Raw genomic sequence first — 24,669 nt, 5'->3', positions numbered from 1 at the left:
AGGAGGGGGAGGGAGAGAGAGGAGGGGGAGGGAGAGAGGAGGGGGAGGGGGAGAGAGAGGGGGGAGGGGCACGTTCTTGAACTGCTCTCCTTTTCATTAATTTAGACTGACACTGGGATCAGAAGGTAAACAGTGGAGGATATTACAGGTCGAGGCAGGGAGGGTCTCCTATTGGTTCAGAAGTTAGAGGGAGAGGGAGGAGAGAGATGGAGGGAGGAGAGGGGGAGGGAGAGACGGGGAGAGGGAGGAGAGGGGGAGGGAGAGATGGGGAGAGGGAGGAGAGGGGGAGGGAGAGACGGGGAGAGAGAGGAGGGGGAGGGAGAGAGAGGAGGGGGAGGGGAACGTTTTTGAACTGCTCTCCTTTTCATTAATTTAGACTGACACTGGGATCAGAAGGTAAACAGTGGAGGATATTACAGGTCGAGGCAGGGAGGGTCTCCTATTGGTTCAGAAGTTAAACAGTGTCGAGGCAGGGAGGGCCTCCTATTGGTTCAGAAGTTAAACAGTGTCGAGGCAGGGAGGGCCTCCTATTGGTTCAGATGTTAAACAGTGTCGGGGCAGGGAGGGCCTCCTATTGGTTCAGATGTTAAACAGTGTCGAGGCAGGGAGGGCCTCCTATTGGTTCAGATGTTAAACAGTGTCGGGGCAGGGAGGGCGTCCTATTGGTTCAGATGTTAAACAGTGTCGGGGCAGGGAGGGCCTCCTATTGGTTCAGATGTTAAACAGTGTCGAGGCAGGGAGGGCCTCCTATTGGTTCAGATGTTAAACAGTGTCGGGGCAGGGAGGGCCTCCTATTGGTTCAGATGTTAAACAGTGTCGAGGCAGGGAGGGCCTCCTATTGGTTCAGATGTTAAACAGTGTCGGGGCAGGGAGGGCGTCCTATTGTTTCAGATGTTAAACAGTGTCGAGGCAGGGAGGGCCTCCTATTGGTTCAGATGTTAAACAGTGTCGAGACAGGGAGGGCTTCCTATTGGTTCAGATGTTAAACAGTGTCGAGGCAGGGAGGGCGTCCTATTGGTTCAGAAGTTAAACAGTGTCGAGGCAGGGAGGGCCTCCTATTGGCTCAGATGTTAAACAATGTCGAGGCAGGGAGGGCCTCCTATTGGTTCAGAAGTTAAACAGTGGAAAATGAAGGATCTTTGTGATGGTGTTTATTTATAGACTACAGGTTAATAAACTAATGAAAATGCTATTGTGTTCTTTGAAATACATTTTCTTTTGTATACTAATGTCAAACACAAACAAATTATAATTTTTGCAATAGCATATATGAAATGTATTTATGTGTCATTGGCTCAGAGGGGGAGGGGTCCCTCGAGGCCAGGCTTTTCTAGTGTTAAAATATAATGATATAAAAGTGAATAAGAGATTTCCACAGCAAACCTCCTTTGTTCTTTGTTGTGAGTTTGTCCAATTGTTCTGTGCTGAGCTGCTGTGCAGTGTCTACAACAAGTCTAATGAATGAAACAAGTGGCCACAGACAGAAAGAGCTTGTTCTCCTCAAAGGCCTCTGTGTTCCTATCAGTCACGCCAGGGGAGAAATGTCCACCAGAGCTGTTGTCAAATAATTGACTGTTAATTTCTCTACCATAAGCCGCATCCAACATCCTTTTAGAGAATTGGGCTCCTGAGTGGCGCAGCGGTCTAAGGCACTGCGTCTCAGTGCAAAAGGTGTCACTACAGTACTGCAGTACTACAGCACTACAGTACTACAGTACTACAGTACAACAGCACTACAGTACTACAGTACTACAGTACTACAGCACTACAGTACTACAGTACTACAGTACTACAGTACTACAGCACTACAGTACTACAGTACTACAGTACTACAGCACTACAGTACTACAGTACTACAGTACTACAGCACTACAGTACTACAGTACTACAGTACTACAGTACAACAGCACTACAGTACTACAGTACTACAGCACTACAGTACTACAGTACTACAGTACTACAGCACTACAGTACTACAGTACTACAGTACTACAGCACTACAGTACTACAGTACTACAGTACTACAGTACTACAGCACTACAGTACTACAGTACTACAGTACTACAGCACTACAGCACTACAGCACTACAGCACTACAGTACTACAGTACTACAGCACTACAGTACTACAGTACTACAGTACTACAGCACTACAGTACTACAGTACTACAGCACTACAGTACTACAGTACTACAGTACTACAGCACTACAGTACTACAGCACTACAGTACTACAGTACTACAGCACTACAGTACTACAGCACTACAGTACTACAGTACTACAGCACTACAGCACTACAGCACTACAGTACTACAGCACTACAGCACTACAGTACTACAGTACTACAGCACTACAGTACTACAGTACTACAGTACTACAGTACTACAGCACTACAGCACTACAGTACTACAGTACTACAGTACTACAGCACTACAGCACTACAGTACTACAGCACTACAGCACTACAGTACTACAGCACTACAGTACTACAGTACTACAGTACTACAGCACTACAGTACTACAGTACTACAGTACTACAGCACTACAGTACTACAGTACTACAGCACTACAGTACTACAGTACTACAGCACTACAGTACTACAGTACTACAGTACTACAGCACTACAGTACTACAGTACTACAGCACTACAGTACTACAGTACTACAGTACTACAGTACTACAGTACTACAGCACTACAGTACTACAGTACTACAGTACTACAGCACTACTACAGTACTACAGTACTACATACTACAGTACTACAGCTACAGACTACAGTACTACAGCACTACAGTACTACAGTACTACAGCATACGTACACAGTACTACGCACTACAGTACAGTACTACAGTACTACAGTACTACAGTAATACAGCACTACAGTACTACAGTACTACAGCACTACAGCACTACAGCACTACAAGTACTACAGTAATACAGCACTACAGCACTACAGTACTACAGTACTACAGTACTACAGCACTACAGTAACTACAGTACTACAGTACTACAGCACTACAGGACTACAGTACTACAGTACTACAGTACTACAGCACTACAGCACTACAGTACTACAGTACTACAGCACTACAGCACTACAGTACTACAGCACTACAGTACTACAGTACTACAGCACTACAGTACTACAGTACTACAGTACTACAGCACTACAGTACTACAGTACTACAGTACTACAGCACTACAGTACTACAGTACTACAGTACTACAGCACTACAGTACTACAGTACTACAGTACTACAGCACTACAGTACTACAGTACTACAGCACTACAGTACTACAGTACTACAGTACTACAGTACTACAGCACTACAGCACTACAGTACTACCGTACTACAGTACTACAGTACTACAGTACTACAGTACTACAGTACTACAGTACTACAGTACTACAGCACTACAGCACTACAGTACTACAGTACTACAGCACTACAGCACTACAGCACTACAGTACTACAGTACTAGCTAGAATGTTGTATTTTTCTTAATTGAACCTTTATTTAACTAGGCAAGTCAAGAACAAATTCTTATTTACAATGACGGCCTCCCCCTCTCCTCCCATAGGGCGGTGCACAATTGGCCCAGCGTCGTACGAGTTTGGCCGGGGTAGGCCGTCATTGTAAATTTGTTCCTAACTGTCTTGCCTAGTTAAATAAATAAAAAAGATGACAGTACGGCCAACCGGCCTCACAACAGCAGACCATGTGCATGGCGTCGTGTAGGCGAGTGGTTTGTTGATGTCAACGTTGTGAACAGAGTGCCCTGTGGTGGCGGTGGGGTTATGGTATGGGCAGGCACAAGCTACGGACCACGAACACAATTGCATTTTATCAATGGCAATTTGAATGCACGAAAATAATGTGACGAGATCCTGAGGCCCATCGCGAGGCCCATTTTGTTTAAGGTATCTGTCACCAACAGAAGCACCTCTGTATTCCCAGTCATGTGAAATCCATAGTGAATTTCTAATGGATTCATTTCAATTGACTGATTTTCTCATATAAACTGTAAGTCAGTCAAATCTATGAAATTGTTGCATGTTGTGTTTATATTTCTGGTTCAGTATATAGATTATCTTGCCCGGATAAATCCATTACCTATCAGTATGAGTAAAATGTACTGCTGAAAACAGGCTATTATTTTGAACAGTCCAGGGCCCTCTTTCCTTTCTCTGGGACATGGACATGCAGTTCCACAGCACCCTATTCCCCTATAGGCCCTGGTCTAAAGTAGTGCACTATAGGCCCTGGTCTAAAGTAGTGCACTATAGGCCCTGGTCTAAAGTAGTGCACTGGATAGGGAAGGTGGTGCCATTTTGGACTCAGCCACAGACTAACATAAATAAAACAATTCTCACTGTTTCTTTGAGCTTTCCTTTCAAGCCCCATACATCATTCCCCTGTCATACTGTCAAAACAAATCATTGGTATACGATCCCCTGATGGCATTTCCTGTTTGAGAAATAATTACAGACTATAATGATATAGCTTTTGAGACCCTCCCTAATGGCACCCTATCCCCAGTATAGTGCACTATGGACCCTGGTAAAATGTAGTGCACTATAAAGGGAATAGGGAGAAATTTGGTACACGTCAGTATTGAGTTGGCTAAGGTGACAGTCACAGGCCCTAAACAGTGGGGTTAGCCAGTTCACAAGAGAATATGTCTTCTTCGTGGCTCAGAAGAGAATATGTCTTCTTCGTGGCTCAGAAGAGAATATGTCTTCTTCGTGGCTCAGAAGAGAATATGTCTTCTTCGTGGCTCAGAAGAGAATATGTCTTCTTCGTGGCTCAGAAGAGAATATGTCTTCTTCGTGGCTCAGAAGAGAATATGTCTTCTTCGTGGCTCAGAAGAGAACATGTCTTCTTCGTGGCTCAGAAGAGAACATGTCTTCTTCGTGGCTCAGAAGAGAACATGTCTTCTTCGTGGCTCAGAAGAGAACATGTCTTCTTCGTGGCTCAGAAGAGAATATGTCTTCTTCGTGGCTCAGAAGAGAACATGTCTTCTTCGTGGCTCAGAAGAGAACATGTCTTCTTCGTGGCTCAGAAGAGAATATGTCTTCTTCGTGGCTCAGAAGAGAGCAGGTCTTCTTCGTGGCTCAGAAGAGAGCAGGTCTTCTTCGTGGCTCAGAAGAGAATATGTCTTCTTCGTGGCTCAGAAGAGAGCAGGTCTTCTTCGTGGCTCAGAAGAGAACATGTCTTCTTCGTGGCTCAGAAGAGAATATGTCTTCTTCGTGGCTCAGAAGAGAATATGTCTTCTTCGTGGCTCAGAACAGAGCAGGTCTTCTTCGTGGCTCAGAAGAGAATATGTCTTCTTCGTGGCTCAGAAGAGAGCAGGTCTTCTTCGTGGCTCAGAAGAGAGCAGGTCTTCTTCGTGGCTACATCTACGTATTCTGTTTATTGGTCAAACAGATGAACTACCAATTGACTGTTTCCTCAATTTATAAACATAATTTACTGTGGTCTATTTTGAGACGATCCCTTTAATATGTAGTTAAGCAGAGGTGTGTGTGAGAGGGTTGTTGTAACCTTTACTCAGATCACAATACAACATTTTACCATACGCTACAATAAGGTCTAATACAGGATTGTCGTAGCCTTTTTTGTGACCTAGTACAATATCATTCAACACAATGCTATTTTCATGGTCCATCCAATCACATTTGGAATTGACAATAAATGTGGACATCAATTCAATATAAAAGCTGAGTGTGAGCAGAGCCCCATGCAAGACACAGCCCAGCCTGAGTGTGAGCAGAGCCCCATGCCAGACACAGCCCAGCCTGAGTGTGAGCAGGGCCCCATGCAAGACACAGCCCAGCCTGAGTGTGAGCAGAGCCCCATGCCAGACACAGCCCAGCCTGAGTGTGAGCAGAGCCCCATGCCAGACACAGCCCAGCCTGAGTGTGAGCAGAGCCCCATGCAAGACACAGCCCAGCCTGAGTGTGAGCAGAGCCCCATGCAAGACACAGCCCAGCCTGAGTGTGAGCAGAGCCCCATGCCAGACACAGCCCAGCCTGAGTGTGAGCAGAGCTCAGGGCTCAGTATTCCACTAGTCTTGCTCGCCAGAGTCATGGCTCTGCAGTGTGGTCGTGGTTGTACACTACAAGTTAGCATTTCCTGCTTTACACAGAAAATTCTCCGCAACAAAAGAGTGATCAAATTAAGATCCGACATCTGTAATAGGCCTACAGCTGCAATATCTGATAGGACGGATCTAATCTGTACTAAATTAAAATGGAACAATGAAGTTGATGACCACTTTCTCATGCATAAAGAGGATATTAATAGAGTAAATAACAGAATTGTTACCAAGCGTCTCCTCTCCTCTTCCACTGTGTTCAGTAGCTGGGAGAACTCCTTGAACGACTGGGCTGGAAAAGAAAGAACATACAGTATCTCTTTAATCTGTTATCTAATATCACTTCTGGGTTAAAGGTCATATACACAGTTAAAGTTCAAATGAACGTGGGAAACATCAATGTGGCAGGGGATCGATATCGGTTCCATTAAGTAAATATGCATTGATCTATAGTGTCAGGTACTTAAACTAATGTAATGGAGTTTACAGGTCAGAGTATGTTAAACTAATGTAATGGAGTTTACAGGTCAGAGTATGTTAAACTAATGTAATGGAGTTTACAGGTCAGAGTATGTTAAACTAATGTAACAGAGTTTACAGGAGTCAATGGATTAAATCATAAGTATGGGTTCAATAAGCATGACAACATAGGGCCCTGGGTTCAATAAGCATGACAACATAGGGCCCTGGGTTCAATAAGCATGACAACATAGGGCCCTGGGATCAATAAGCATGACAACATAGGGCCCTGGGTTCAATAAGCATGACAACATAGGGCCCTGGGTTCAATAAGCATGACAACATAGGGCCCTGGGTTCAATAAGCATGACAACATAGGGCCCTGGGTTCAATAAGCATGACAACATAGGGCCCTGGGTCTAATAAGCATGACAACATAGGGCCCTGGGTTCAATAAGCATGACAACATAGGGCCCTGGGTTCAATAAGCATGACAACATAGGGCCCTGGGTTCAATAAGCATGACAACATAGGGCCCTGGGTCTAATAAGCATGACAACATAGGGCCGTGGGTTCAATAAGCATGACAACATAGGGCCCTGGGTCTAATAAGCATGACAACATAGGGCCCTGGGTCTAATAAGCATGACAACATAGGGCCCTGGGTTCAATAAGCATGACAACATAGGGCCCTGGGTCTAATAAGCATGACAACATAGGGCCCTGGGTCTAATAAGCATGACAACATAGGGCCCTGGGTTCAATAAGCATGACAACATAGGGCCGTGGGATCAATAAGCATGACAACATAGGGCCCTGGGTTCAATAAGCATGACAACATAGGGCCCTGGGTTCAATAAGCATGACAACATAGGGCCCTGGGATCAATAAGCATGACAACATAGGGCCCTGGGATCAATAAGCATGACAACATAGGGCCCTGGGATCAATAAGCATGACAACATAGGGCCCTGGGATCAATAAGCATGACAACATAGGGCCCTGGGTTCAATAAGCATGACAACATAGGGCCCTGGGTTCAATAAGCATGACAACATAGGGCCCTGGGTTCAATAAGCATGACAACATAGGGCCCTGGGTTCAATAAGCATGACAGCATAGGGCCCTGGGTTCAATAAGCATGACAACATAGGGCCCTGGGTTCAATAAGCATGACAACATAGGGCCCTGCGTTCAATAAGCATGACAACATAGGGCCCTGGGATCAATAAGCATGACAACATAGGGCCCTGGGTTCAATAAGCATGACAACATAGGGCCCTGGGTTCAATAAGCATGACAACATAGGGTCCTGGGATCAATAAGCATGACAACATAGGGCCCTGGGTTCAATAAGCATGACAACATAGGGCCCTGGATTCAATAAGCATGACAACATAGGGCCCTGGGTTCAATAAGCATGACAACATAGGGCCCTGGGTTCAATAAGCATGACAACATAGGGCCCTGGGTTCAATAAGCATGACAACATAGGGCCCTGGGATCAATAAGCATGACAACATCGGGCCCTGGGTTCAATAAGCATGACAACATAGGGCCCTGGGTTCAATAAGCATGACAACATAGGGTCCTGGGTTCAATAAGCATGACAACATAGGGCCCTGGATTCAATAAGCATGACAACATAGGGCCCTGGGTTCAATAAGCATGACAACATAGGGCCCTGGGTTCAATAAGCATGACAACATAGGGCCCTGGGTTCAATAAGCATGCCAACATAGGGCCCTGGGTTCAATAAGCATGACAACATAGGGCCCTGGGATCAATAAGCATGACAACATAGGGCCCTGGGTTCAATAAGCATGACAACATAGGGCCCTGGGTTCAATAAGCATGACAACATTGGGCCCTGGGTTCAATAAGCATGACAACATAGGGCCCTGGGTTCTACTGGGTTCTAGACAGTGTCTCAGTAGGAGAGCTGATCCAGGATCAGTTTAGCCATTTCAAACGTAGTCAATAACATTACATGGTGACCTGGTTCTACACTTCTTCTCGCTAGAAGACAACTCTCTGTATGACATACAGTAGGGCACAGAGGTTTTCTTGATCACATGGCCAGGAAAACCTCCAGGTCCTGACTCAAGCCTAGGGTACACTGAGGTGTTCAGCCTGTCTAAAAATGGTGAGGGAGGGCCATGGTGGAAACATCCTGCCGATATACGGTATACTTAAAAAATGTCTGAACTCTGGCTAGGGCCAGAAACTCCAGGCCTACTACAGTGTATATACAGTATCAACGTTAATACATTCAGCTTGTGTAATACTGTATACACACAGCACTGCATGTGTGCTATAGTAACGCTACAGTACGGTTAGAATGATATAGTACCAGTACCAACAGAACTCTCCCAAGGCTGAACCTTGGCTAGACTGGACCCATTACAGTAACAGAACTCTCCCATGGTTGAACCCTGGCTAGAGTGGACCCATTACAGTAACAGAACTCTCCCATGGCTGAACCCTGGCTAGAGTGGACCCATTACAGTAACAGAACTCTCCCATGGTTGAACCCTGGCTAGAGTGGACCCATTACAGTAACAGAACTCTCCCATGGCTGAACCCTAGACCTGTTACAGTAACAGAACTCTCCCATGGCTGAACCCTAGACCTGTTACAGTAACATAACTCTCCCATGGTTGAACCCTGGCTAGACTGGACCCGTTACAGTAACAGAACTCTCCCATGGCTGAACCCTAGACCTGTTACAGTAACAGAACTCTCCCATGGCTGAACCCTAGACCTGTTACAGTAACATAACTCTCCCATGGTTGAACCCTGGCTAGACTGGACCCATTACAGTAACAGAACTCTCCCATGGTTGAACCCTGGCTAGAGTGGACCCATTACAGTAACATAACTCTCCCATGGCTGAACCCTAGAACTGTTACAGTAACAGAACTCTCCCATGGCTGAACCCTGGCTAGACTGGACCCGTTACAGTAACAGAACTCTCCCATGGCTGAACCCTGGCTAGACCGGAACAGAACTCTCCCATGGCTGAACCCTGGAACAGATACAGTAACATAACTCTCCCATGGCTGAACCCTGGCTAGACTGGACCAGTTACAGTAACAGAACTCCCATGGCTGAACCCTGGCTAGAGTGGACCCATTACAGTAACAGAACTCTCCCATGGCTGAACCCTAGAACTGTTACAGTAACAGAACTCTCCCATGGCTGAACCCTGGCTAGACTGGACCCGTTACAGTAACAGAACTCTCCCATGGCTGAACCCTGGCTAGACCGGAACAGAACTCTCCCATGGCTGAACCCTGGAACAGATACAGTAACATAACTCTCCCATGGCTGAACCCTGGCTAGACTGGACCAGTTACAGTAACAGAACTCCCATGGCTGAACCCTGGCTAGAGTGGACCCGTTACAGTAACAGAACTCTCCCATGGCTGAACCCTGGAACAGATACAGTAACAGAACTCTCCCATGGTTGAACCCTGGCTAGACTGGACCCGTTACAGTAACAGAACTCTCCCATGGCTGAACCCTGGACCCGTTACAGTAACAGAACTCTCCCATGGCTGAACCCTGGCTAGACTGGACCCATTACAGTAACAGAACTCTCCCATGGCTGAACCCTGGCTAGACTGGAACAGAACTCTCCCATGGCTGAACCCTGGCTAGACTGGAACAGATACATTCAGCGTGTCTAATAACTGTATACACTGTCTATGACATACGTAGCATAGCAACATTATGGTGATCCATACTACTGTAGTTGTTGAAAAACCCCATGTAAGAGTACCAGTAGTAACAGTGATTTCCCCCTGGCTGAAACATTCACCGTCCAGCTTAAACGGTCTGTAACGGTCTGAACTGACAGTGGACTGTAGTTCGATGGCCGTACAGCTTCAATAAATACGGCTCCAGATCATGTATGGGTCCAAAATGACACCCTATTCCCTATATAGCGCACATCTTTTAACCTGGCCTCTGGTCAGAAGTAGTGCACTTCAAAGGGAATAGGGTGCCATTTGGAACGCGTCCACGGACTGTTCTGGCTGCTGTTGTGGTGGTCAGCCCTCTGTCTCAGCCCTGTGTTTAGGTCCAGCCATTTAAACAGGGTCTGAGAGAGAGAGGTTCCCTGCTGCTCGGCTTGCCAGCACAGAGACAAGATTATCAACAACTACACAACCTGGCATGGGCTATCATCCAGAATAGAGGTCGACCGATTATGATTTTTCAACGCCGATACCGATACCGATTATAGGAGGACCAAAAAAGGCAGATACTGATTAATCGGACGATTTTTAAAATCTATTTAGTGCAATATGTGCCATGTAAGAAAGCTAACGTTTCAGTTCCTTGCTCAGAACATGAGAACATATGAAAGCTGGTGGTTCCTTTTAACATGAGACTTCAATATTCCCAGGTAAGAAGTTTTAGGTTGAAGTTATTATAGGAATTATAGAACCATTTCTCTCTATACCATTTGTATTTCATTAACCTTTGACTATTGGATGTTCTTATAGGCACTTTAGTATTGAAAGTGTAACAGTATAGCTTCCGTCCCTCTCCTCGCTCCTCCCTGGGCTCAAACCAGCAACACAACGACAACAGCCACCATCGAAGCAGCGTTACCCATGCAGAGCAAGGGGAACAACTACAAGAAGGCTCAGAGCGAGTGACGTTTGAAAAGCTATTAGCGCGCGCTAACTAGCTAGCCATTTCACTTCGGTTACACCAGCCTCATCTCGGGAGTTGATAGGCTTGAAGTCATAAACAGCGCAATATTTGACGCACAACGAAGAGCTGCTGGCAAAACGCACGAAAGTGCTGTTTGAATGAATGTTTACGCGCCTGCTTCTGCCTACCACCGCTCGGTCAGATACTTAGATACTTGTATGCTCAGTCAGATTATATGCAACGCAGGACACGCTAGATAATATCTAGTAATATCATCAACCATGTGTAGTTAACTAGTGATTATGATTGATTGTTTTTTATAAGACAAGTGTAATGCTAGCTAGCAACTTACCTTGGCTTACTGCATTTGCGTAACAGTCTCCTTGTGGAGTGCAACGAGAGAGAGGCAGGTCATTATTGCGTTGGACGAGTTAACTGTAAGGTTGCAAGATTGGATCCCCTGAGCTGACAAGGTCTATCGTTCTGTCTTTCTGTCTGCCCCTGAACAAAGCAGTTAACCCACCGTTCCTAGGCCGTCTCTCTCTCTCTCTCTCTCAATTCAAGGGGCATTGTTGGCATGGGAAACATATGTTAAAATTTCCAAAGCTATGTCTGTCTGTCTGTCTGTTTATCTATCTATCTATCTATCTATCTATCTATCTATCTATCTATCTATCTATCTATCTATCTATCTATCTATCTATCTATCTATCTATCTATCTATCTATCTATCTATCTACAGTGGGGAGAACAAGTATTTGATACACTGCCAATTTTGCAGATTTTCCTACTTACAAAGCCGGAATCTAAAACAAAAATCCAGAAAATCACATTGTATGATTTTTAAGTAATTAATTAGCACTTTATTGCATGACACAAATATTTGATACATCAGAAAAGCAGAACTTAATATTTGGTACAGAAACCTTTGTTTGCAATTACAGATATCATACGTTTCCTGTAGTTCTTGACCAGGTTTGCATACACTGCAGCAGGGATTTTGGCCCACTCCTCCATACAGACCTTCTCCAGATCCTTCAGGTTTCGGGGCTGTCGCTGGGCAATACGGACTTTCAGCTCCCTCCAAAGATGTTCTATTGGGTTCAGGTCTGGAGACTGGCTAGGCCACTCCAGGACCTTGAGATGCTTCTTACGGAGCCACTCCTTAGTTGCCCTGGCTGTGTGTTTCGGGTCATTGTCATGCTGGAAGACCCAGCCACGACCCATCTTCAATGCTCTTACTGAGGGAAGGAGGTTGTTGGCCAAGATCTCGCGATACATGGCCCCATCCATCCTCCCCTCAATACGGTGCAGTCGTCCTGTCCCCTTTGCAGAAAAGCATCCCCAAAGAATGATGTTTCCACCTCCATGCTTCACGGTTGGGATATTGTTCTTGGGGTTGTACTCATCCTTCTTCTTCCTCCAAACACGGCGAGTGGAGTTTAGACCAAAAAGCTCTATTGTTGTCTCATCAGACCACATGACCTTCTCCCATTCCTCCTCTGGATCATCCAGATGGTCATTGGCAAACTTCAGACGGGCCTGGACATGCGCTGGCTTGAGCAGGGTGACCTTGCGTGCGCTGCAGGATTTTAATCCATGATGGTATAGCGTGTTACTAATGGTCTGTCTGTCTGTCTGTCTGTTCTCCAATAAGTCTATGCCAGACAGTGTAACACCTCTACTACAGTACAGGAGGTTCCTGTTAAAGACTGCCTTTATCACCTCATCAGCAGCACAGCCCTCTCAGCTGGAGACCCTGCCTGTCCCAAATGGCAACTTATTACCTATATAGTGCTGTGCATACAGTAGTTCCCTATGGACCCTAGTCAAAAGTAGTGCCCCATATAGGTAAATAGGGGGCAATTTGTGATGCTGCCGCTGATGGGAGGAGATTAGAAGCTTAAGAGAGGAAATGGAAGTCAGAGAGAGGTAACCAGGGTTACAGCTTGACCGGGAAACAGAGGAGAAAACCACCAATAGGTCTGAGTCATGGAGAGAGAGAGAGAGAGAGAGAGAGACAGAGAGAGAGAGAGAGAACAGAGAGAGAACAGAGAGAGAGAGACAACAGAGAGAGAAGATAGAGAAGGAGAGAAGAGAGAGAGAACAGAGAAGGAGAGAGAGAGAACAGAGAAGGAGAGAGAGAGAGAGGAAGAGAGAGAGAACAGAGAGAGACAACAGAGAGAGAGGGGGGGGAGATGAGAAAACCTGACACCTTCAGCACAAAGGGAGACAAACACCTACCTGGAGGTGACAGCATTCCCTCCCCATAAGCTCCCATAGACACAACCACGACAACGTGAACAACAACGCCTATAAGAAATCCCGCTATGCCCTCAGATGAACCATCAAACAAGCAAAGCATCAATACAGGATTAAGCTCTGACGGATGTGGCATTGACTATTACAGACTACAAAGGGAAACCCAGACGCGAGCTGCCCAGTGACGCAAGCCTACCAGACGAGCTAAATGCCTTATATGCTGGCTTCGAGGCAAGCAACACTGAAGCATGCACGAGAGCACCAGCTGTTCTGGATGACTGTGTGATAACGCTCTCTGTAGACGATGTGAGCAAGACCTTTAAACAGGTCAACATTCACAAAACCGCGGGGCCAGAAGGATTAACAGGACATGTAGTCAGAGCACTGTCAAGTGTCTTCACTGACATTTTCAACCTCTCCCTGACCGAGTCTGTAACACCTACATGTTTTAAGCAAACCACCATAGTCCCTGTGCCCAAGGAAGTGAAGGTAACCTTCCTAAATCCTTACCGCCCTGTAGCACTCACGTCTGTTGTCATGAAGTGCTTTGAAAGGCTGGTTATGGCTCACATCAACAGCATCCTCCCGGATACCCTAGACCCACTCCAATTCGCATCCCGCCTCAGCAGGTTCACAGATGACAGAATCTCAATCGCACTCCACACTGCCCTTTCCCACCTGGACAAAAGGAACAGCTATGTGAAAATGCTGTTCATTGACTACAGCTCAGTGTTCGACACCATAGTGCCCACGAAGTTCATCACTAAGCTAAGGACCCTGGGACTAAACACCTCCCTCTGCAACTGGATTCTGGACTTCCTGACGGGCCGCCCCCAGGTGGTAAGGGTAGAAAACAACACATCTGCCACGCTGATCCTCAACACTGGAGCTCCTCAGGGGTGCGTGCTCAGTCCCCTCCTGTACTCCCTGTTCACCCACGACTATGTGGCCAAACACGACTCCAACACCATCAATAAGTTTGCTGATGACACAACAGTGGTAGGCCTGATCACAAACAATGACAAGACAGCCTATAGAGAGGAGGTCAGAGAACTGGCAGTGTGGTGCCAGGACAACAACCCCTCCCTCAATGTGAGCAAGACTAAAGAGCTGATTGTGGACTACAGGAAAAAGCGGGGCCTGTAGGGGTTGAGAGTATCAAGTTCCTTGGTGTCGACATCACCAACGATCCAAACACACCAAGACTGTCATGAAGAGGGCACAACAAAATATTATCCACCTCAAGAGACGATTAGTTCAAATTAAAAAGATTAGTTCCCCAGATCCTCAAAAAGTTATACAGCTGCACCATCGAGAGCATCCTGACTGATTACATCACCGCCTGGTATGACAACTGCATGGTTAGTGTAGAAACCAAAAAACAATTGGCCAACAGCAAATCCCTTTTAGACAATGTCCTGGACAACATATTTTCATGCAATAGTGAAGATGTAAACTTAGCAGTAGGAAGCCTAAACAGTATATTTGATCTATCAGCTAACATGTCAAATTTTAATTCTGGCAGAAAACCTAAAATGACTAACAACAATGAGAAATGGTTTGATAGAGAATGTAAAAACTTAACAGAAACTGAGAAGACTATCCAACCAAAAACACAGAGAAACAGAAAACCTGAGCCTTCACTGTGGTGAATCACTAAAACAATACAGAAATACACTACGGAAAATGAGGGAACAGTATGACAGAAAACAGCTCAATGTGATTGAAGATTCCATTGAATCAAATCACTTCTGGGAAAATTGGAACACACTAAACAAACAACAGCACAAAGAGCCATCTTTCCAAAATAGAGACGTATGGAAAACCTCCAACCTCTTTCAGCCATATAACAAAGAGCAAACAGCAAAAACATTCACATGATAAATTACAAAACATAGAATCAGCAATTAATGTGCCAGTGGATGAGCACATGAGACACAGCTTTTAAAAAAGGTTTATTTATTTATTTACCCAGGTATTTATATATATAACCCTAACCCTTTATTTAACCAGGCTGGCCAGTTGAGAACAAGATCTCATTTACAACTGCAACCTGGCCAAGATAAAGCAAAGCAGTGCGACAAAAACAACAACACATGGAATAACCAAACATACAGTCAATAACACAATAGAAAAATCTATGTACAGTGTGTGCAAATGTAGAAGATTAGGGAGGTAAGGCAATAAATAGGCCATAGAGGTGAAATAATTACAATTTATCATTAACACTGAAGTGAATAGATGTGCAGATGATGATGTGAGAAGATAAATAACAATATGGGGATGAGGTAGTTGTGTGGGCCATTTACAGATGGGCTGTGTACAGGTACAGTAATCGGCAAGCTGCTCTGACAGCTGATGCTTAAAGTTAGAGAGGGAGGTATGGGTCTCCAGATTCAGAGATTTTTTGCTATTCGTTCTAGTCATTGGCAGCAGAGAACTGGAAGGAAAGGCGACCAAAGGAAGTGTTGGCTTTGGGGGTGACCAGTGCAATATACCTGCTGGAGCTCGCGCTACGGGTGGGTGTTGCTATGGTGACCAGTGAGCTGAGATAAGGCAGGCCTTTACTGAGAAAAGACTTGTAGATAACCTGGAGCCAGTGGGTTTGGCAACAAAATATGTAGTGAGGGCCAGCCAACGAGAGCACACAGGTTGCAGTGGTGGGTAGTATATGGGGCTTTGGTGACAAAACAAATGGCACTGTGATAGACTACATCCAGTTTACTGTTGGAGGCTATTTTGTAAATGACATGGCCGAAGTCAAGGATCGGTAGGACCGTCAGTTTTACGATGGTATGTTTGGCAGCATGAGTGAAGGATGCTTTGTTGCGAAATAGGAAGCCAATTCTAGATTTAATGTTGGATTGGAGATGCTTAATGTGAGTCTGGAAGGAGAGTTTACAGTCTAATCAGACACCTAGGTATTTGGAGTTGTCCACATATTCTAAGTCAGAACTGTACAAAGTAGTGAAGCTAATCGGGTGGGCAGGCAGGTACGGGCAGCAATCATTTGAAGAGCATGCATTTAGTTTTACTAGCAGTTGGAGGCCACGGAAGGAGTGTTGTATGCCATTGAAGCTCGTTTGAAGGTTTGTTAACACAGTATCCAACGAAGGGCCAGATGTATACAGCCACGCAGAAGGTCCTAAACAATATCATAACCGCTATCGATAAAAGAGAGTACTGTGCAGCCGTCTTCATCGAACTGGCCAAGGCTTTCGACTCTGCCAATCACCACATTCTTATCGGCAGCTGCTCTCTTACACTGTAAGTATCCCTCTCATTCCCATAATATTGTACTATAAATGTATTTATTAAATGCTTTAGGTTAAAATAATTACTCTTTTACTATTTTTGAAACACACTTTGTCATCACCGTGCTGTGGGTCTCCAATCCTTCTCAATTTGTCAAGTCACAAGCTGGTGCAAAAACAACAAGTGTGCAGTTAAAATTGGCATAAAACACACACATTTCTTCCCAAAGGGACGTGAGGTGAGGCAGGGACGCAGCATAAACCCCACCCTCTTCAACATATATATCACAGAATTGGCGAGGGTACAAGAACAGTCTGCAGCAACCACCCTCATCCTGCTAGAATGTGAAGTCAAATGTCTACTGTTCGCCGATGATCTGGTGCTTCTGTCCCCGACCAAGGAGGGCCTACAGCAGCACCTAGATCTTCTGCACAGATTCTGTCAGACCTGGGCCCTGACAGTAAATCTCAGTAAGACTAAAATAATGGTGTTCCAAACAAGATCTAGTCACCAGGACAACACATTCTAGAAACTGTTGCCCTAGAGCAGACAAAAAACTATACATACCTCAGCCTAAACATCAACACCACAGATAACTTCTACAAGGGTGTGAACAAACTGAGAGACAAGGCAAGAAGGGCGTTCTATGCCATCAAAGGGAACATAAAACTCAACATCCCAATTAGGATCTGGCTAAAAATACTTTAATCAGTTATAGAACCCATTGCTCTTTATGGTCCGCTCACCAACCAAGAAATTACAAAATGGGACAAACACCCAATTGAGACTGTGCATGCAGAATTCTACAAAAAATATACTTAGTGTACAACACAAACAAACAATTAGCCCGATACCCACTAATGATCAAAATCCAGAAAAAGAGACGTTAAATTCTACAACCACCTAAAAGGAAGTGATTCCCAAACCTTCCATAACAAAGACATCACCTACAGAGATATGAACCTGGAGAAAAGTCCCCTAAGCAAGCTGGTCCTGGGGCTCTGTTCACAAACACAAACAGACCCCACAGAGCCCCAGGACAGCAACACATAGAGACTAGAGGTCGTCCGATTAATCGGAATGGCGATTAATTAGGGCCGATTTCAAGTTTTCATAACAATCGGAAATCGGTATTTTTTGGGCGCCGACTTGCCGATAAAAAATATATATAGAAATATATTTTTTTACCTTTATTTAACTAGGCAAGTCAGTTAAGAACACATTATTATTTTCAATGACGGCCTAGGAACGGTGGGTTAACTGCCTTGTTCAGGGGCAGAACGACAGATTTTCACCTTGTCAATCTTGCAACCTTACATTTAACTAGTCCAACGCAAAAACGACCTGCCTCTCTCTCGTTGCACTCCACAAGGAGACTGTTACGCGAATGCAGTAAGCCAAGGTAAGTTGCTAGCTAGCATTAAACTTATCTTATAACAAACAATCAATCATAATCACTAGTTAACTACACATGGTTGATGATATTACTAGATATTATCTAGCGTGTCCTGCGTTGCATATAATCTGACTGAGTATACAAGCACACAAGTATCTAAGTATCTGACTGAGCGGTGGTAGGCAGAAGCAGGTGCATCCACATTCATTCAAACAGCACTTTCGTGAATTTTGCCAGCAGCTCTTCGTTGTGCGTCAAGCATTGCGCTGTTTATGACTTCAAGCCTATCAACTCCCGAGATGAGGCTGGTGTAATCGAAGTGAAATGGCTAGCTAGTTAGCGCGCGCTAACTAGAGGGACGGAAGCTATACTGTTACACTGGCAATACTAAAGTGCCTATAAGAACATCCAATAGTCAAAGGTTAATGAAATACAAATGGTATAGAGAGAAATAGTCCTATAATAACTACAACCTAAAACTTCTTACCTGGGAATATTGAAGACTCATGTTAAAAGGAACCACCAGCTTTCATATGTTCTCATGTTCTGAGCAAGAAACTTAAACGTTAGCTTTCTTACATAGCACATATTGCACTTTTACTTTCTTCTCCAACACTTTGTTTTCGCATTATTTAAACCAAATGTAACATGTTTCATTATTTATTTGAGGCAAATTGATTTTATTGATGTATTATATTAAGTTAAAATAAGTGTTAATTCAGTATTGTTGTAATTGTCATTATTACAACAACAACAAAAATTCATCGGTATCGGCGTTGAAAAATCATAATCGGCCGACCTCTAATTGAGACCCAACCAAATCACGTGAAAACAAAAAGATAACTATTTGACACACTGTAACCAAAAAGCGCACATTGGAACACTATCTGTCCCTAAACAGAGAGTACACAGAATACCTGGCCACTGTGACTGGCCCAAAGGTACGAAAAAAGTTGACTATGTACAGATGTAGTGTGCATAGCCCTGCTATTGAGAGAGGTCGCCATTATCACGTCTGTTTGTTGCCAGTTCGTCTTGTTCGTTCCATACCATTCTAACCAGCGTGTTCCTGTCAGCTCCTTTTGTTTCCCAGCCTCTCTTTTCTCATCCACCTCTGCCTGTCCTGACCCTGTACCCGCCCACCTGACCTCTCTGCCTGACCCTGTACCCGCCCACCTGACCTCTCTGCCTGACCCTGTACCCGCCCACCTGACCTCTCTGCCTGACCCTGAGCCTGCCGTCCTTACCCTGGATGTTCGACCCCTGCCTTGACCTCTCTGCCTGACCCTGTACCCGCCCACCTGACCTCTCTTTGCCTGCCCCTGTTGTTACTGCGACAGTCTGCATCTGGATCTTACCTTGATGCCTGATAGCCATAGGCAGATGTGCACACTGCCCACAAAATGAGGTGGAAACTGAACTGCACTGCCAAATGTATGACCACATTAGAGACACATATTTCCCTCAGATCACACAGACCCACGAAAACATTTGAAAACAAATCAAACATTGATGAACTCCCATATCTGTTAGGTGAAATACCGGAGTGTACCATCACCGCAGCAAGATGTCCGTTGCCATGAGAAAAGGGAAACCAGTGAAGCACAAACACCATTTTAAATACAACCTATATTTATCTGTTAATTTAATTTTCCTTTCATACTTCAACTACTTGCATCATTGTTACAACGCTGTACATAGCCAATAATATAACATTTCAAATGTTTATATTCTTTGAAAATAAATTTGAGTGTAATGTTTACTAATGCTTCCCTTGTTTATTTCCCATTTGTTGATTGTCTATTCCATTTGCTTTGGCAATGTAAACATACGTTTCCCATACAACTAAAGCCCTTTGAATTAAATTTAATTGAGAGAGATAGGGGGGAGGAGAAACAGAGGGAGAGGGGGGGAGAGAGAGAGAGATAGGGGGGAGGAGAAACAGAGGGAGAGGGGGGAGGAGAGACAGAGGGAGAGGGGGGAGAGAGAGAGAGATAGGGGGGAGGAGAAACAGAGGGAGAGAGAGACAGAGAGAGGGGGGAGAGAGATAGGGGGGAGGAGAAACAGAGGGAGAGAGAGACAGAGAGGGGAGAGAGAGAGATAGGGGGGAGGAGAAACAGAGGGAGAGAGAGACAGAGAGAGGGGGGAGAGAGAGATAGGGGGGAGGAGAGACAGAGGGAGAGGGGGAGAGAGAGAGAGATAGGGGGGAGGAGAAACAGAGGAAGAGAGAGACAGAGAGAGGGGGGAGAGAGAGATAGGGGGGAGGAGAAACAGAGGGAGAGGGGGGAGAGAGAGAGAGAGAGATAGGGGGGAGGAGAAACAGAGGGAGAGGGGGGAGAGAGAGAGAGATAGGGGGAGGAGAAACAGATGGAGAGGGGGGAGAGAGAGAGAGATAGGGGGGAGGAGAGACAGAGAGAGGGGGGAGAGAGAGATGGGGGAGGAGAAACAGAGGGAGAGGGGGGAGAGAGAGAGAGAGAGAGAGAGAGAGAGAGAGAGGGGGGAGAGAGAGATAGGGGGGAGGAGAAACCGAGGGAGAGAGAGACAGAGAGAGGGGAGAGAGAGAGATAGGGGGGAGGAGAAACAGAGGGAGAGAGAGACAGAGAGAGGGGGGAGAGAGAGATAGGGGGGAGGAGAGACAGAGGGAGAGGGGGGAGAGAGAGAGATAGGGGGGAGGAGAAACAGAGGAAGAGAGAGACAGAGAGAGGGGGGAGAGAGAGATAGGGGGAGGAGAAACAGAGGGAGAGGGGGGGAGAGAGAGAGAGAGATAGGGGGGAGGAGAACAGAGGGAGAGGGGGAGAGAGAGAGAGATAGGGGGAGGAAGAAAACAGATGGAGAGGGGGGAGAGAGGAGAGATAGGGGGGGAGGAGAGACAGAGAGAGGGTGGGAGAGAGAGATGGGGGAGGAGAAACAGAGGGAGAGGGGGGAGAGAGAGAGAGATAGGGGAGGAGAAACAGATGGAGAGGGGGGAGAGAGAGAGAGAGATAGGGGGAGGAGAACAGAGGGAGGGGGGAGGAGAGAGAGATAGGGGAGGAGAACAGAGGGAGAGAGAGACAGAGAGAGATAGGGGGAGGAGAAACAGAGAGAGGGGGGAGAGAGAGAGAGAGAGAGAGAGAGATAGGGGGGAGGAGAACAGATGGAGAGGGGGGAGAGAGAGAGATAGGGGGAGGAGAAACAGAGGGAGAGGGGGAGAGAGAGAGATAGGGGGGAGGAGAAACAGAGGGAGAGGGGGGAGGAGAGAGAGATAGGGGGGAGGAGAAACAGATGAGAGGGGAGAGAGAGAGAGAGATAGGGGGGAGGAGAAACAGATGGAGAGAGAAGACAGAGAGAGGGGGGAGAGAGAGATAGGGGGGAGGAGAAAACAGGGGAAGAGAGAGACAGAGAGAGGGGGAGGAGAGAGAGAGATAGGGGAGGAGAAACAGAGGGAGAGGGGAGGAGAGAGAGATAGGGGGAGGAGAACAGAGGAAGAGGAGACAGAGAGAGGGGGAGAGAGAGATAGGGGGGAGGAGAAACAGAGGGAGAGGGGGGAGAGAGAGAGAGAGATAGGGGGAGGAGAAACAGAGGAGAGGGGGGAGAGAGAGAGATAGGGGAGGAGAAACAGATGGAAGGGGGGAGAGAGAGAGAGAAGGGGGGAGGAGAGACAAGAGAGGGGGAGGAGAGAGATGGGGGAGGAGAAACAGAGGGAGAGGGGGGAGAGAGAGGAGATAGGGGGAGGAAACAGATGGAGAGGGGGAGAGAGAGAGAGATAGGGGGGAGGAAACAGAGGGAGAGAGAGACGAGAGAGGGGAGAGAGAGATAGGGGGGAGGAGAGGACAGAGGGAGAGGGGGAGAGAGAGAGAGATAGGGGGGAGGAGAAACAGAGGAAGAGAGAGACAGAGAGAGGGGGGAGAGAGAGATAGGGGGAGGAGAAAACAGAGGGAGAGGGGGGGGAGAGAGAGAGGAGAGATAGGGGGAGGAGAAACAGAGGGAGAGGGGGAGAGAGAGAGAAGATAGGGGGAGGAGAAACAGATGGAGAGGGGGGAGAGAGGAGAGAGATAGGGGGAGGAGAGACAGGGGAGAGGGGGGAGAGAGAGATGGGGAGGAGAAACAGAGGGAGAGGGGGGAGAGAGAGAGAGATAGGGGGGAGGAGAAACAGAGGGAGAGAGAGACAGGAGAGAGGGGGGGGAGAGAGAGATAGGGGGAGGAGAAACCGAGGGAGAGAGAGACAGAGAGAGGGGAGAGAGAGAGATAGGGGGGAGGAGAAAACAGAGGGAAGAGAGAGACAGAGAGAGGGGGAGAGAGAGATAGGGGGGAGGAGAGACAGAGGGAGAGGGGGGAGAGAGAGAGATAGGGGGGAGGAGAAACAGAGGAAGAGAGAGACAGAGAGAGGGGGGGAGAGAGAGATAGGGGGGAGGAGAAACAGAGGGAGAGGGGGGAGAGAGAGAGAGATAGGGGGAGGAGAAACAGAGGGAGAGGGGGGAGAGAGAGAGATAGGGGGAGGAGAAACAGATGGAGAGGGGGGAGAGAGAGAGAGATAGGGGGGAGGAGAGACAGAGAGAGGGGGGAGAGAGAGATGGGGGGAGGAGAAACAGAGGAGAGGGGGAGAGAGAGAGCGATAGGGGGAGGAGAAACAGATGGAGAGGGGGAGAGAGAGAGAGATAGGGGGGAGGAGAAACAGAGGGAGGGGGGAGAGAGAGAGAGATAGGGGAGGAGAAACAGAGGGAGAGAGAGACAGAGAGAGATAGGGGGAGGAGAAACAGGAGAGAGGGGGGAGAGGAGAGAGAGAGAGAGAGAGAGAGAGAGAGAGATAGGGGGGAGGAGAAACAGATGGAGAGGGGGGAGAGAGAGAGCTAGGGGGGAGGAGAAACAGAGGGAGAGGGGGGAGAGAGAGAGATAGGGGGAGGAGAACAGAGGGAGAGGGGGGAGAGAGAGAGATAGGGGGGAGGAGAAACAGATGGAGAGGGGGGAGAGAGAGAGAGAGATAGGGGGGAGGAGAAACAGATGGAGAGAGAGACAGAGAGAGGGGGGGAGAGAGAGATAGGGGGGAGGAGAAAACAGGGGAAGAGAGAGACGAGAGAGGGGGGAGAGAGAGAGAGAGATAGGGGGAGGAGAAACAGAGGGAGAGGGGAGAGAGAGAGAGATAGGGGGGAGGAGAAACAGAGGGAGAGGGGGGAGAGAGAGAGAGAGATAGGGGGGAAGAGAAACAGAGGGAGAGGGGGGAGAGATAGAGAGATAGGGGGGAGGAGAAACAGGGGGAGAGGGGGGAGAGAGAGAGAGAGATAGGGGGGAGGAGAAACAGAGGGAGAGGGGGGAGAGATAGAGAGATAGGGGGGAGGAGAAACAGGGGGAGAGGGGGGAGAGAGAGAGAGAGAGAGATAGGGGGAGGAGAAACAGGGGGAGAGGGGGGAGAGAGAGAGAGATAGGGGGGAGGAGAAACAGGGGGAGAGGGGGGGAGAGAGAGAGAGATAGGGGGGAGGAGAAACAGGGGGAGAGGGGGGAGAGAGAGAGAGAGATGGGGGGGAGAAACAGGGGAGAGGGGGGAGAGAGAGAGAGAGATAGGGGGGGAGAAACAGGGGGGAGAGGGGGAGAGAGAGAGATAGGGGGGAGGAGAAACAGGGGAGAGGGGTGAGAGAGAGAGATAGGGGGGAGGAGAAACAGGGGAAGAGAAGAGACAGAGAGAGCAGGGAGAGAGAGAGGGGAAGGAAGAGAGAAAGAGAGAGAGAGAGAGAGAGAGGAGAAGAGGGGGGGATTGTTATGGTCGGTCCACCATTTGCGAAGTGAAACTTGGTCAAAATAAACTTTTGATTTCACCTAATTAAAACATTCTATCATAAAGAGCGCACATGTTGAACTTCATAAAAAACATCTGGTCCCCATCTCATGAGGTTAAATAAAACAATTACTATAGTGTTATAGTGCCTAACCCTAACCCTATGAAAGTAACAGGGTTGACTGTAACAGGGTTGTGGATGTAATCTTAAATCAGCCATAAATCACCAGGGGGAATGGCAGCTTGTTGTCTATATTATAGAGCACTTCATTTAATATAACAAACATTTTTACTTAAAATAGCAAAAAGCAGTTCCTGCCAAGGCAGCAGCTACTATTCCTGGAGTTTATTAAGGATCCCCATTAGTTCCTGCCAAAGCAGCAGCTACTCTTCCTGGGGTTTATTAAGGATCCCCATTAGTTCCTGCCAAGGCAGCAGCTACTCTTCCTGGGGTTTATTAAGGATCACCATTAGTTCCTGCCAAGGCAGCTGCTACTATTCCTGGGGTTTATTATGGATCCCCATTAGTTCCTGCCAAGGCAGCAGCTACTCTTCCTGGGGTTTATTAAGGATCCCCATTAGTTCCTGCCAAGGCAGCAGCTACTCTTCCTGGGGTTTATTATGGATCCCCATTAGTTCCTGTCAAGGCAGCAGCTACTCTTCCTGGGGTTATTATGGATCCCCATTAGTTCCTGCCAAGGCAGCAGCTACTCTTCCTGGGGTTTATTATGGATCCCCATTAGTTCCTGCCAAGGCAGCAGCTACTCTTCCTGGGGTTTATTATGGA

General features: G+C 46.9%; 1 protein-coding gene across 1 annotated transcript in view; it reads right to left on the bottom strand.

The window, feature by feature from the left end:
• Window positions 1-6,127: 6,127 nt before the first annotated feature.
• The window catches only part of LOC116353726 (rho GTPase-activating protein 42-like), a 58,106-nt gene continuing 39,564 nt past the window's right edge, over window positions 6,128-24,669 (bottom strand). The window contains exons 3-4 of the mRNA XM_031791461.1: window positions 6,193-6,391; window positions 6,128-6,137 (exon numbers count right to left, since the gene is read on the bottom strand). Of these exons, the coding sequence (XP_031647321.1) occupies window positions 6,128-6,137; window positions 6,193-6,391 (209 nt within the window). The remainder of the gene's footprint in view (window positions 6,138-6,192; window positions 6,392-24,669) is intronic.

Source organism: Oncorhynchus kisutch, linkage group LG15 (genome assembly GCF_002021735.2).
Source record: "Oncorhynchus kisutch isolate 150728-3 linkage group LG15, Okis_V2, whole genome shotgun sequence".
NCBI lineage: Eukaryota > Metazoa > Chordata > Actinopteri > Salmoniformes > Salmonidae > Oncorhynchus > Oncorhynchus kisutch.
This window is presented reverse-complemented; position numbering and strand designations above follow the sequence as displayed.